This window comes from Tachysurus fulvidraco, chromosome 26 (genome assembly GCF_022655615.1).
Source record: "Tachysurus fulvidraco isolate hzauxx_2018 chromosome 26, HZAU_PFXX_2.0, whole genome shotgun sequence".
NCBI classification, from domain to species: domain Eukaryota; kingdom Metazoa; phylum Chordata; class Actinopteri; order Siluriformes; family Bagridae; genus Tachysurus; species Tachysurus fulvidraco.
In genome coordinates, this window is record NC_062543.1 from 8,117,245 (window position 1) to 8,132,287 (window position 15,043).

General features: G+C 37.4%; 2 protein-coding genes across 4 annotated transcripts in view; one reads left to right on the plus strand and one right to left on the minus strand.

Annotated features, from left to right (window-relative positions):
• Window positions 1-14,875, minus strand: si:ch211-215c18.3. Its single transcript, XM_047809636.1, has 6 exons — window positions 14,854-14,875; window positions 12,231-12,444; window positions 7,491-7,651; window positions 6,209-6,274; window positions 1,588-2,004; window positions 1-1,481 (listed from the first exon to the last, which is right to left on the minus strand). The coding sequence occupies exons 1-6, from the start codon at window positions 14,873-14,875 to the stop codon at window positions 1,375-1,377; spliced, it is 987 nt and encodes a 328-aa protein (XP_047665592.1). The 3' UTR covers window positions 1-1,374.
• Window positions 13,435-15,043, plus strand: part of tbcelb (tubulin folding cofactor E-like b) — an 18,140-nt gene continuing 16,531 nt past the window's right edge. The window contains exon 1 of one of the 3 annotated variants that reach the window (XM_027165591.2): window positions 13,435-13,753. The gene's annotated coding sequence lies outside the window, so the exon portion shown is untranslated. Of the gene's footprint in view, window positions 13,754-13,822; window positions 13,856-15,043 lie in introns of those variants that run through there. The other 2 variants (XM_027165593.2, XM_027165592.2) reach the window with 2 other exon arrangements.

Genomic DNA, 15,043 nt, shown 5'->3' on the forward strand with positions numbered 1-15,043 from the left:
ATATATATATATATATATATATATATATATATACGTATACGTATATGTATATATAAGACAGTAGTGATAAATAATAGTATTTTTGCTACGTGGTGGGAGTGCTGTCCTATAGAGTGTTATATCCTCTACATTAAGGACTGTGGCAAAAACTGGAAGACAATTTAGCTTGCTTTAACATGAATAGCATCAAGACACATTACAATACATTTGGCTGTAAATGAATGCCAAGCATCAGTACCAACATTAGCTAAGATTAGCCTTTAATATGACCTCACTCTGCTGTTTCTTATTTAATATTATATATCAAAAAGTAAAAGTATAGCTCCATGTAATTATCTGAAAAATAAAATCATGAGAGGACTGTATTGTATTGTAAGTGCAGAAAAAGTACTATACTGTATGGTAGTTCTTTGGATTTACAATGTAAGATATAAAGTGAAACAAATTCTTGTTGTAGAGTTAACTGACAAGGAAAAGCAAAACATATTTAATGTCTATATACTGGGCATCATTTATCAAATTCACCCAAAAAACAGGAACTGTTTAAAAGCTCCCAAATGTTTCTAAAATGTAAGGTATACTCACTAATATGAGCCTTGACTGGTCAGCTTCAAATTGTGTAATCGGTGATGAGTTACTGCGATCTTATATCCAGATTACATTGTCAGGTTGAAAATATAAACATTTTGTGAAACATGTTATATTACAATGACCAGAAAAAAACTTATTCAAAATAAGTTTCTACATTTTGACTAATAAGGCTAGCTATCTGAGAAGTGCGTTTGTTCCCACCTCATACTCAGTGTTTCCATGACAGGGATCCATCCATCATGATCCTGAATAAAAACTGAAATTGTATAAATGAGGATAGTTAACTATTGTATAACTATTCAATTATGATAAAAGAAAGGGAATCTATAACAGGTGGAAAGGTTAGTGTGTCTGTGGTCACCGACTCGCTGCATTAGCTGAGCTGCTTTACTGAATTTCAGTGTGTTTTTAAACCCTTTATCAGTGGTTTACTGGTAGCACACATTTATTATCCTTTAGTGGAGAATTTCAGGGCTGTTTCATTTATACAATAGCTTTCCTCTCTCCCATTAAACCTTTTAATCCATTTATTATTATTAGTCTTAATTTATGTGCCGTGCCTGACCTGTTTCTTACACCCCTTTTGACTTCAGGTGTGTACTTTTACCAAGTTTTACTTCAGGCCTTCAAAATTATTTATAAACAATTTGTGATAAACTATTGATAAATGAAGCCCAATACATATTATGTGGAGTTAAAAAAAATTTAATCATTTAAATCTGATAATCATAAGAACCACATGGACGCCATGATGTTGAGTATTTGTATGTTGATCACTGCGGATCATGCTGGCAGAAGCCCCAGAGAGACAGGAATTGAGATGGCAATGGAAATAATCCAGAATGTAGCCTGAGCTTCTGTGTTCATAGCAGAGCAGATTAGAAGATTTCCTGAGAAATAGAGCGAGAGGAAGTAAAACTATATAAAAACTATTCTTCCAGATTTATACTCATGATCATGAACAATCATTTCAAAACTCATATACATGACACTCACTTTGAGAAAAGGCCATGCTAGTCTCTTTCCAGGTGCTTCCCTGATATACCCTGCAGGTATATGTGTATGCTCGTTCATCTGACATTGGCATCCAGGTGAGGCGGCATATGTTGTTAGGCACCAGTGAAACGTTGGAACGACGTCTGGTCTCTATAGGCGGGATGAGGTGCACTGGGTTGTTGGGATTCGTGGTTCCCATCAGGCGTCCATCCTGTTTGAACTCGCAGAACGGCCCAGGAATTTTGTCGCTTTTTGGAAACTCACAATCCACACGTACATTCCTCTCCAAGTAGGTGATGCAGGAGAATATCTGAGGGCCACGGGGTGTGTGATACCACCAGGAATCAAAATCTAGGAAGCTTGGTTTCTGGTAGCCCGTTGATGCAGCAGTCAGTCCAATCATACATGACAAAAACACTGAAACATTAAGCAGATTTGGTACTCATAGCATAGCATTACAATAATAAAACATGCAGAGTCATGCATTATTGCATACATAATAAATAATCAAACAAAAAGTGATTCAAAAACGAATAAAATGGTCATATTTGTGACAGGAAAACACTGCTGACAAAAAAAAGATGTAAAAAAAGAGAACACAGGCAAAGCCCCTTCTAGCGTTTCATAAACTCATAAATACACTTCTATGATGGAAAGAAAATACAGATATAGCTGACTGCAATGTAGCTTGTGCTGTTGCTAACATAGTGTCTTCAGCTGAAAGTAAACCGCCTGCAAAATTAGTTTCTAGACACATACATGACATTATTGCATATAATATAATATGTATATTAGCATAGCCATGATATCAGCATGTAAAGGTATGTTTATGAATTTAATAATAATAATAATAATAATAATAATAATAATCTGGTACTATAATATGCTATTTTTCCTGTACATTACACACATCGGTTCTTAGCTCCATTCATCCAATCATCCATTCTGACTAGTCTCCCCATCCCTGTGAAGCACTCCTATTGCATTATGCTACCAACACTATGTTTCACCATAGAGATAGTACTAGCCAGTTGTTGAGCAGTTTTCACCAGATGTAGTACTTGGAGTTCAGTCAACATCCTTACATTTTTTTCTCATCAATCCAGAGAATCATTTACCTGAAACTCTCACATATAAACACTGACATCTGACCACAGCACCCATTTGAGAGCCTTCCCTACTGAAATTGAGTCCCACACCAGCTCTAGCATGATAAGGTTCCTGTGTGGACAGTAAATGAGGTATTTCTAAGGTTGGTGTTCTGCATAAAGCCCTGGCCTCAACCTCACTGAACACCTTTAGCATGAATCTGAATACTGACTGCACCCGAGGCTTCCTCACCTGACATCATGCCTGAACTCACGAATGCTCTTAAAACTAATTGGCAAAACCCCACAGATCAGATCCCAAAGTATTCTTTAAAGAGTGGAGGTTACTATACAGTCATGGCCAAAATTGGTAGCACCCCTGATTTTTTTCCAAAAAAAAAAAAGGATTTCTCACAGAAAAGTATTGCATTTACAGATGTTTTGCTATGCACATGTTTATTTCCTTTGTGTGTATTGAAACAATACGATTTCACACAAAACTCCAAAAATAGCCCAGACAAAATTATTGGCACCCTTAACTTAATATTTGCTTGCACACCCTTTGGAAAAAATAACTGAAATCAGTCGCTTCCTATAACTATCAATAATATTCTTACACCTCTCACCCAGAATTTTGTTATGTTTTGTTAGGGACTATCCTGCGTTGCAACCTTTCATCAATTTTTCTCTTCCATCCATGTCCAGGGAGATTAGCTACAGTGCCATGGGTTGCAAACTTCTTGATCATGTTGCACATTGTGGACAAAGGAACATCTAGATCTCTGGAGATGGACTTGTAACCTTGAGATTGTTGATATTTTTCCACAATTTTGGTTCTTAAGTCCTCAGGCAGTTCTCTTCTCCTCTTTCTGTTCTCCATGCTTACACACACACACACACACACACACACACACACACACACACACACACACACACACACACACACACACACAATGCAAAGACTGAGTCAACATCTCTCCTTTTTATCTGCTAAATGCAGTAAATGTATCTGCTTTCAGGTGTGATTTCTATATTGCCCACACCTGTTACTTGTCCCACGTGAGTTTAAAGGAGCATCACTGCTTGAAACAAACTTATTTATCCACAATTTTAAAAGGGTGCCAAAAATTTTGTCTGGCCCATTTTTGGAATTTTGTGTAAAATTATGTCAAATTTGCTTTTTGCTCTGTTGTTTTGTGTTGTTTCAATACACACAAAGGAAATAAACACGTGTATAGTATAGCAAAATGTGTAATTGCAATATTTTTCTGTGAGAAATACTTTATTTTCTGAAAAAATGTCAGGGGTGCCAACAATTTTGGCCATGACTGTAAATATCTTTATTACTATAAATATAAATAAGTACACCCTTCTTACAAGAATAAATAGCAGCCAAGTTTTACTATTTATTTACACAAGATTTTTTTTTACTGTTTCATCTATCTGGCCTGCTGTATAATTCACAGTCTCATCATAAGTAAGAGCTTAAAACATATTTCTAATTTCAGACAGAAAAAAAATGTGGATTTATTTACCAGGCTCTTGTTAACTCAAAACTGGAGTACTGCAACACATTGCTTGGATGCCTTAAAGCCTGCTCCATAAACCACCTTCAGGTGATTTAGAATGCTGCAGCATGATTTGTTTTCAACCAGTGCAAGAGGACCCATATTACGGCCCTCCTCTTCACCCTCTGCTAGCTTTTTTCTTGTCTGGAACAGCACCTCCCTAATTCAACACTCTCTTTCCCTTCCCCATCCTGTGTTCAGATAAAGACCAATGCTTGCTCAGTGAGGGATGAGTTCCCTTTCAAGGACATTCATACAGACTGTCCCTCAGTGCTTCCAAACTGAACAACAAAATCTGTCAATATCTTTAAAAAATGGTTTAAACTCCTAACTTGTCCAAAACTGTCCAAAACTGCACTTACACTAGCTTATGTACTTACATCTAACAAATTCTGTATGTAAGGACTTTTTTGTTTTCTTCTGTGCATGATATATTGCTTTGCTTGTATTCCCTCATTTGTAAATAAATAAATGTAAAATGTACATGTTTGCCAGATAAGATGCTAAATAATAAGCTGAATTTCACTGAACAAGGTAGAGACAGCTTTATATCTATAACTGAAAGTGAACGAAAAAAATATATTTTTAATTTATTCAAATAAAATGAAATTGGCCGGAACTTTGTACCATCCTGTGATATGTCTACTCAGAGAAGGACTCTGAGTTCTGGCAAGGTGCTTGATCATTTGATTGTGTTACAGCAAGTGTTACAGCCCACTCCTGTACTCGCTGTATACACACGACTGTACAGCCACACATAGCTCCAACGTCATCATCAAATTCGCTGATGATACAACGGTGATAGGCCTGATCACCGACAACGATGAGACATTTGCACGTTTTTTAACCTGTTTGTAAATTGTTCTAATTTCTGTTTCTTAACTACTGTATGTAAATGGTTCTGCAATTTCTGGAGCTCGCTCCCAAGAATTTCACTCACCATGGAACATGTGCTGTGGTGATGTGACAATAAAGGTGACTTGACTTGACTTGATAAATAATATAGACACATCTATCTGGAGGAGCTGTGCATCTTGGCAGAACAAGTGGAAAGTGTATATTGTCCAAATAAATGATGGGACATTTAACTCAAACCTGTTGTCCAATAAATAATAATTGGTCCCATTAAAAAAAAACATAGAACCTTCACTGCCAGTGCTGGCTGCACTGATCAGCAAAAGTAGTTGTAGTAAAAGGAGAGAGGTTAAATGTCTTTTTGTTTACTACTGTATTAGTGAAAGTAGATAGTTAGTAAAATAGGAAACTGGCCAGAACTCTGTACCACCCTGTGATATGTCACTCAGGGGAGGACTCTGAATTCTGACAAGGTGTTTGATCATTTGCTTGTGTTTCAGCAAGTGTGATAAAATAATAAAGATACATTTACTGAAAGTTTAAGGAAGGCCAGGCTTCTTCTTTTAGAGCGATCGCCTCTAGTCTTGACCTGATCTTGGAGGTTTAGTGACAAGCTCCTTGGAGTTCATGGCTTGGAATTTGGTCTGATTTGCACTATGAAATGTAGAAATCTACAGTCTACAGAAATGTACAGTCATTACATGAAATGTAATAGAGTCTAACTCTAGAGTCATCTCAAAATCAAAGCCTCTAGTCATTATGGATTAATACCTAGTGCAGTTTTGATGACCAAAAACAAGCAATTTCATTTAATCCATTCTAAATTACATTTATAACCCAATAAAATCCTACTGTTACGCAAAAAAAGGCCAATGGAGCTGTTTAAATGTTGATTTTTGCTAAGTAGATGCTAAATATGTTGATTTTTGAAATATGTTGATGCTAAAAATGTTGATTTTTGCTAAGTAGATGCTAAATATGTCGACAAACACTTTACAGAAGGCTTAGTAAATAGACAGTTATGGTAAATAGACGAATCACTGGATTATTCAGTGTAAATTAAGATGCGCTGGAAATAAAGTGGAAAACGGAGGAGACATGTTTACTTACCAACCAGGGCGCATACGGTTCGTGCAGGAGGATGCAGAATCATGGTCGGACGATCAGACTGGATTGCTTTAAACACAAGCAGTACAGTTAGAATATCTCAATTTGTGTAGAAATGATTAGGAAATGGTTTAAATGCGAGAGATAACTGCAGAATGCGCCCGATGATTAAAACACTGCGTATCTCTGTCAAACACACATACACACACGCATGGGCGTAAATCCCGGGGCAAGTCCCGACATGTCCCCCTCAAAAAAATTATTTAAAAAATATCGCACTCTCTATTGTGAAAAATATATGTATGTATACCTAAATAATTGTGTAAGTAGAAAAAACCCCCGCAAAAACTGCATTTAGAAACAGTTGAGTTCCCCCTCCGCTTCCTCACAGTGGTTTGACCCACTGCCTGCTTTCCCAGTTCATCTACTCTGCACACAGGAGTCAGGTGTGTGGCTGCGGCTTATTATTTTATTATTATAATTATATTACATAAATATATAATTATCTTATTATTTTGTTCACTTTAAATAAAGCGATTCTCTTTAATGTAGCTGGGGCAAACTCATTCATAAATATTTGCGGCAAAATGCTGATTACCGACGTAATTCTCCATGTATCTGCCATATTAGCGATTAAAATCTTACTTACTATCTAGTTAACGTTAGCTTGTTTACAATAGCTTGTTTACAGTAGCTGGTTGCACAGTGCACTGTAACCTTTAACCCTTTTTTAATTCCTTGTTTTTATTGTTGTGATTATTTTTATGATAGTTTTACTTTCTTTGAAGAAAAACTTTGAAAATAACCATAATGACGCAGTCTCCATGCTACAATAATAATCTTTATAAGTACAATTAGACTATTATTTGTGTCCCCCTTCAAAAATTTGCTCATGAGAAATTTTATAGTTATTGTCCCCCCTACTATTAAATGAAATTTACGCACATGCACACACACGCGCTCGCGCGCGCACGCACGCCCGCCCGCACGCACGCACACACACACACACACACACACACACACACACACACACACACAGAGAGAGAGAGAGACACAGACACAGACAAAACTAACAGGACAAAAAAGTCAATCTAAGCTATTAATATCGTCATTCTATGTAACATACAGGATATGTATCTGATGCCCTGATTCAGGACCATGTCGCAACACCAGAGTACCAATGTCGCAACACCAGAGTACCAATGTCGCACACCAGAGTACCACATTAAGGTGAAGGTTAAATCCTGGTAAATTAAATGTTTTCATTATATAGCTTATATATTACCTGAAAACTGAAACCGAGCACTGTAAGCAGTGTAAAGATCTGCAGATCTTGGCGATGCGGTCACCTTAAATATCCGCGTTGATGCTGCTGGTGCTGCTGATGCTGAATCCTCACTGTTGTCTATAAAGCTCCTGTAGTCAGCTGCACTCTCAGTAATGTTGCTGTGTGGGTTATGTCAACGGATAATGCATAATTCACCTGGAGTCCATTAAATGGTACATTATGGCTTGTGGTACATTGTTGGACCACTACTCTTATACCTATATAACAAAAAGGTTGTTGTTAACACAAGAGTAGCTGACTGAAAACATTACTAGCTATTTTTAATTCACAAAAACTAGCGTGTTAATTTATGTTGTATAATAAATTACAAAAACGGTGTTTTATTTTCAAGCAAAATATTTTTCTAGTGCACAGATCACCTCCTTATAGAACAATGTCTGCTATAGAGAGGTCAAAAGATGTGTTGGATCAAGGTCACATCAAGATCATAAGAACCCTTGGTAGGGCATTTAGTTGTTGTATATCACACATTCAGTTACATTCAGTTTATTTCTATAGCACCTTTAACAATTGATAGTCACTCATTAGCTTTACAGAACTATATAAATTCTGTATATGAATTTCAAATGTTTACATTTCTCTATAATAATCAAGCCAGATGCAGAAACGGTGAGGAAAACAACATGAGATGACATAAGGAAGCTTGAGAAGAACCAGACTTAATCTTGAGAAGAACCAGACTTAAAATGGAACTTCTTATCTGGGTGACACCAGATAGTGTGGAATTCAATCTATTTTTAACATGAAATTTATTTTGACTCTTCTCCAATGGAGACTTGAACTCAAATTCAAATGTATTTGAATAGTGCTTTTAACAATGTACATTGACTCAAAGCAGCTTTACAGAACATAAACATAAAAAAGTTAATATAAAGATTAATATAATACAACAGTTCAAGATTAATATTAGATATATTTAAATGTGCTTGTATTTATTTCCAATGAGTCTGAGGTGACTCAGTTGACTCCCTTGGATGGTAAAAGAAGAAACCTTGAGAGGAACCAGACTCAAAGGGGAACCTCATCCTCATATGGGTGACACCGGAGGGTGTGATTATAAATATCCAGTCCGACAATTGTGTATTGATGAGGCAGTTGTTGTCCACAAAGACCACATGTCTATGTGTTGAGTGCCAAACTGGTTGTGGCATTTCCACTTCTAAAGCTATCACAGCAGTCCTAACCCACTGTGGCAAAATTGTTTGAATCAAATGCAGTCCAAAGTCATCTATATGGTTGCTAAGGGTATTCTTAGGCTGTCCATGTGGGGTCATCTTCAGCAGCTGAGAGTGATGAGAAATCCAACAGGAATTAGGACATCAGGATGGATCCGGTGAGCAAAATATATCAGAATCACAAAGAGACTTATACTACACGTTATAATAATGCTAGCATCAGTATAACATTCCATGATATTATTGAATCCCTGTATCTAAACAAAACTATAAAATATATTCACTATCTTTCTATCACTTTGACCGTGCCTGGCCAAACGACTGCTTTATCTTATTGACTTAAAGATAAATGAGTTCTGCACCAATACTGCTGTATGCTACACAGATATATGCAATTATACAATGTGGCCAGCAGAGGGCGGTGCGCACCAGTCATGCAGCAGCAAAAGCAAAATATAAACACAAAATCAAATTTGATGTGCAATTAATCACATTTTTTTATGATTATTTAATTCCAATAAATTGATTGTAATGAAAGAAGAGTATTGCATGTAGACATGTACAGTGTTAAATGAACACCTACTTTGATTTTAAAATAAGATTAAATATTAATCTCAGAGCTAATGGGATTTGATGTGTTTACTGACATTGTGGCTGAAAATGTTAGTAAAATTTAAACAGTGTCCTTTTTTGAGTCTCTAAACTGAAACACAGATGCAGATCTGACTGTGAGTAAAACTCAACAGTAAACTTTTATTTCCTGAAGACAGTTATCTCAAATATTAACAATATACATGCATAGCAGATAATGTCATTTAAAATCAGTTTAAAATTGAACAAAAACTCCATGTGGACAATATTTATTAAACTGACTTGTTTAAAAGAAATTGCAGACAGCCTTTAACATAATAGCTTGTAACACTTTATGAGACATGCTCAGTAATTTCAGTAGCATAAATGAGAGATTTAAGAGGAAAATGTAAAACATGACCTTTGTAGATTGTTTAGATGAAAGATTTTGTTCATAGAGCCATTACAATGCATGTTGATTCCAGGTTATTTCACTAATGCACTAATGTACAAGATATTATAAAAATTATTTCAATAATATCATACATTTCAATTCAGTAATAGTTATAATACAAACACTATTTGTATATATGTATACAGATATGTATATATATATATGTACAAATTGTATATTAGTATACAGTGAGAGGAAATAAGTATTTTAAATGTTTACCCCTGAGTGCTCCTGAGCAAGGCCCTTAACCCTCAATTGCACTGTTGCTTAAATTGAAATAAAAAAAAAAGAATCGAAGTCACTCTGGATATGCGTGTCTGCTAAACGCTGTGTATGTAATATAATGAATGAGTAAAGAGAATTCACATAGGTTGGAATTCCAGTCCATTGCAAATCATATATTGCATGATGTATATGTAAACATATGTACATCATGTAATATATATAGGCATATATGTAAACATATGTACATTATGTAATATATAGACGTATATGTAAACATACGTACATCATGTAATATATATATAGACGTATATGTAAACATATGAACAGCATGTGATATAAATAGGCATATATGTAAACATATGTACAGTCAATAAATATAAAGGCTAGAGCAGTGCAGAGATGTGTGGACATTGTTGAAAATACAAGTAAAAGGCTATGGCATTGAAAATAATGTGCAGACACTGTTGTAAAGGAACAACAAGTAGATGGCATTAAAAATGTGCAAGCTGAATAAACAAGTCCAGAATCTGAATCAGAATTAGAAAGATCTTTACTGCCAGGTATGTTTTCACATATCGAGGAATTTGTCTTAGTACAGAAGCTCCACAGTGTAACATAATGACATTGACAAGACACTAACACATATATAATATAGTCAGTTTGTATGTACAGTGGAAAATGTGCAAATTGAAATATAAATAAGTATGTATGTGTTTTAAGTAAATAATGTAAGAATAGTGTTGTGTGTTCCGTGTATGTCAAGTGTTCATCAGATGGATTGCCTGAGGGAAGAAACTGTTCCTATATCTGGTCGTTCTGGTGCTCAGGGCTCTGTAGCGTCGACCAGATGGCAAGAGTTCCAAGAGTGAGTGTGCTGGATGTGAGGGGTCCTGAGTTATTTTCTTTGCCCTTTTGCTCGCTCTGGAGAAGTACAGATTTGAAGAGTGGGGAGAGTTGTGCCAGTGGTCTGCTCGGCAGTCCAGACTACTAGTGTTAATTAAAAAGTAAATTACCAACTTAATGCAAGTAATACATGGTATTGCACACACCATTAGGATTACGAGTCAGACTCTCTAACCATTAGGCCACGACTTGCCCCAAGGCTATAAAACTTGTCAAAACTCCGCGAATCACAAAAGTATCAGTGAGAAGTATCAGTGAGAACACTCGTTTAAACAGTGCAAACACTCGAACTTGATGCACATCACATTTTTTTACTTTATTGATACTGTTTTTAATCGTAATGCAAAGACCGGTCATCGGGACATAAGCTGTCATGTACAATAAAAGCGCCTGTGCAGCGACAGGAAATATAATTTAACGCAAAAAGCCGCCTAGACGGTGGACTTGCGCTCAGGATTTATTTATTTATTTTTTTGTGCGGCGTGTGGACGGATTTTTTCTAAGCACACACTATTTTATTTCTTGATAACAGACCGCTGCTAACTATAACACACCGTTGCCATGAAAAACAGAGCGTTGCCATGGACACCCAGGACTCTAACCGTAGAGACGGAGCGCACTATTTTCTTTAGCGGAAGCAATACAATTGTTCAGCAGTTCCGTGTTGCAGCCACAGGCGTATGAGACCTGTAACTTGAGCAACAGCGCGAAGCCGCGAACTCGTTCTGAATATTTTAAAGGCGTAACAGCTGATGAAAAAGCAGAGACAATTGTAGACGAAAATGAAGAGAGATTTTATCTTAGTTTTTATTTTATACGAAACATTTTCGCCTCGTCTTTTTTCGTCAACATGTTAATTTAGTCTTAGTCAGCGTTTTTGGACAGTGGTGCAGTCTTGTCATCGTCTCGTCTTAGTCATGAAAAAAAAAGGTTGCTGACGAACATATTCCGTCTCGTCTCGTCTGACGAAATTAACACTACGGACTACCCTCTGTAGTCTTCTGAGGTCAGATTTGGTGGCTGAGCTGAACCAAACAGTAATTGAAGTGCAGAGGATGGATTCGATGATGGCAGTGTAGAACTGTTTCAGCAGATCCTGTGGCAGGTTGAACTTTCTCAGCTGGGGAAGGAAGTACAACCTCTGCTGAGAATTTTTCACAATGGAGTCAATGTGAATGTCCCACTTCCGGTCCTGGGAGATTGTGATTCCCAGGAATCTGAATGACTCCACTGCTGTAACAATGCTGTCCATGATGGTGAGGTGGGGGAAGAGCAGGGGGGATTCTCCTGAAGTCCACGATCATCTCCACTGTCTTGAGCGTGTTCAGCTCCAGGTTGTCTAGACTGCACCAGACAGCCAGCCGTTCAACCTCCAGTTTGTAGGCAGACTCGTCACCGTCCTGGATGAGGCCGATCAGCGTGGTGTTATCTGCAAACTTCAGGAGCTTGACAGAGGGGTCATGGTGCAGTCGTTTGTGTACAGGGAGAAGAGCAGTGGGGAGAGGACACAACCCTGAGGGGTGCCAGTGCTGATGGATTTGAGTTTTCCCAGTCACACTAGCTGCTGCCAGACAGAGGAGGGCACGGAGAGCTGGAGTAGTGATGGGATGATGGTGTTAAAGGCAGAGCTGAAGTCCACAAACAGGATGCTCACATAAGTCCCTGGTCTGTCCAGATGTTGCAGAACATAATGCAGTCCCATATTGACTGCATCATTCACAGACCTGTTTGCTCTGTAGGCAAACTGCAGAGGGTCCTGTAAGGGTTCAGTTATGTACTTCAGATAAGCCAAAACCAGTCTTTCATGACCACAGACGTTAGAGCCACAGGTCTGTAGTCATTAAGTCCGGTAATTTTGGGTTTCTTCACACAGCTCCTTTATACAGGGCTGTCAAGTGTCACGCATTGACACTCATTTTGTTATTTTCTCACGCTCTCCCGCCACACATCGTTTTTCTCACGCAGAAAAACTTTTTGACTATTTATCATATATTTAATAAGCCGCAGCGCCCAAAATGTATCAGTCCGCGCCGCTTAGTCGAGCCTGACACTTATCAGCCAATCAGAAAATAGTACTATTTGGGTAAGATTTAACGCAACCAATGAAAAAAAAAAAAACATTCATTAGCGATGGTATGGGTGGGGGTGTGTGTGAAATGGGTGGAGATGTCACGCTTGCCTGTCTTCAAAACTTGAGAGCTCTGTTTATATATACTCTCTCTCTCTCTCTCTCTCTCTCTCTCTCTCTCTGTATATATATATATATATATATATATATATATATATATATATATATATATATATATATATATATATATATATATATATATATATATTAAGGGCAAGTCGTGACCTAATGGTTAGAGAGTCTGACTCATAATCCTAAGGTTGTGTGGGTTCGAGTCTCGGGCCGACCACGACTTAGGTGCCCTTGAGCAAGGCACCGAACCCTACAACTGCTCCCCGGGCGCCACAGCATAAATGGCTGCCCACTTCTCCGGGTGTGTGTTCACGGTGTGTGTACACTGCTGTGTGTGTGCACTTTGGATGGGTCAAATGCAGAGAACGAATTCTGAGTATGGTTCACCATACTTAGCTGTATGTCATGTCACTGTCACAGGTGTATATATAGATACAGATACAACAGCTACAAAAAATACATGTTGTATGAAGAATTGTACAGGAGTTCAGTTTATGTTTTTCTTTTAATTATTAAAAAAAATGTTAAATTTACCCTGATTTAAAAAACCCTCTCTCTATAATGACGCCACGCGCACTCGCGTCATTTCCGGGTTCAGCACGCAATCTGATTTGCTACTGTAGTTTGTTCAGCAACAAAAACAAGCAGAGAGACTTAGAGATCGCTCGGGTCGGTAAGAACAAACTGTCCTCATTATAATCACACTTTGCATGCCTGTCAGCTCACGATAATTATTCGTTGTAAGAAATTGGACGCGCACAACAAAATATCAAGGGTTTGTTGACAATTATACGTTTAATTTGCAAAAAATAAATATATATTTACTGTCTACAAAAGATCACTTGTAAGTTATTACACAGGAATCGTATTCTGACTGAAAATCTTTAATAGATTTATTCGTGTAGACAGATATTAAAATGTTTCATCGGGATTTACAGAGTCTGGTTCTCTCTTCCTGCAGAAGCGAGTGTAAACAACTGAGCCAAGGCTCTGATTGGCTCGTTACAGCAGCGCGTGCTATGGTTTTGTTTTTTTTATTAACCTAATATTAAGTAAACATTTTGTATTTTGGGGGGTTAAAGTGCTTATTTTTTCCCCGCTATGTTAAATAGATTCCGTGAGTTGTTTTTATGACATGAACCACCTTTGTGTACTTTGGGGGAAAATAAGCAGAAAACAAAAAAGTTTGACTCTTCCGGTGATTTAAAACAGTGTCACATACAATAACATCACGTTATCTGACATTATATACATGTATATAAATACATATTTATATTTTCAAAAGATATTTATGCACACAGTTAGTACGCCGTTAGCTACATAACCAGTCCAAAACAAACGTAGTCATGGTACCGGGACATTGCACGGCATTTCGCAGCTGTTCGCAAAGCGTTGTGTGCGCATGCGCAGTCGACACTCTACAAGTTTAGTCTATTTAAAGGGACACACGGTTCCCTGGGGGAAAGTGTATGTAAAGCGTCAACATTAACACATATGTGTGTGTATATTTATGTTTTGTTAATGCTTCAGTAATTACAGCGTCAGATTCATAGATGTATATATCTATGGTCAGATTTACATACACTTTACATACACCCAGGGAATCTTGTGTCCCTTTAAATAGACTAAACTAAAAAGAGTGTCGACTGCGCATGCGCACACAACACTGCGTGAATAGCTGCAGAATGCCGTGCAATGTTGTTATGTGGATTTCAGAAGTCCCGGTACCATGACAGCGTTTGTTTTGGACTGGTTATGTAGCTAATGGCGTACTGTGAGAAAAACGGTACGCCATTGTCTGCATATATAAGCCAAACACACACACACACACACACACACACACACACACACACACACACACACACACACACACACACACACATACATACATATATAAATCTTCAACTAAGATTTGATGGCCTTTGATAGCAAATTCATATTATCACATCAAATAATTTCACTT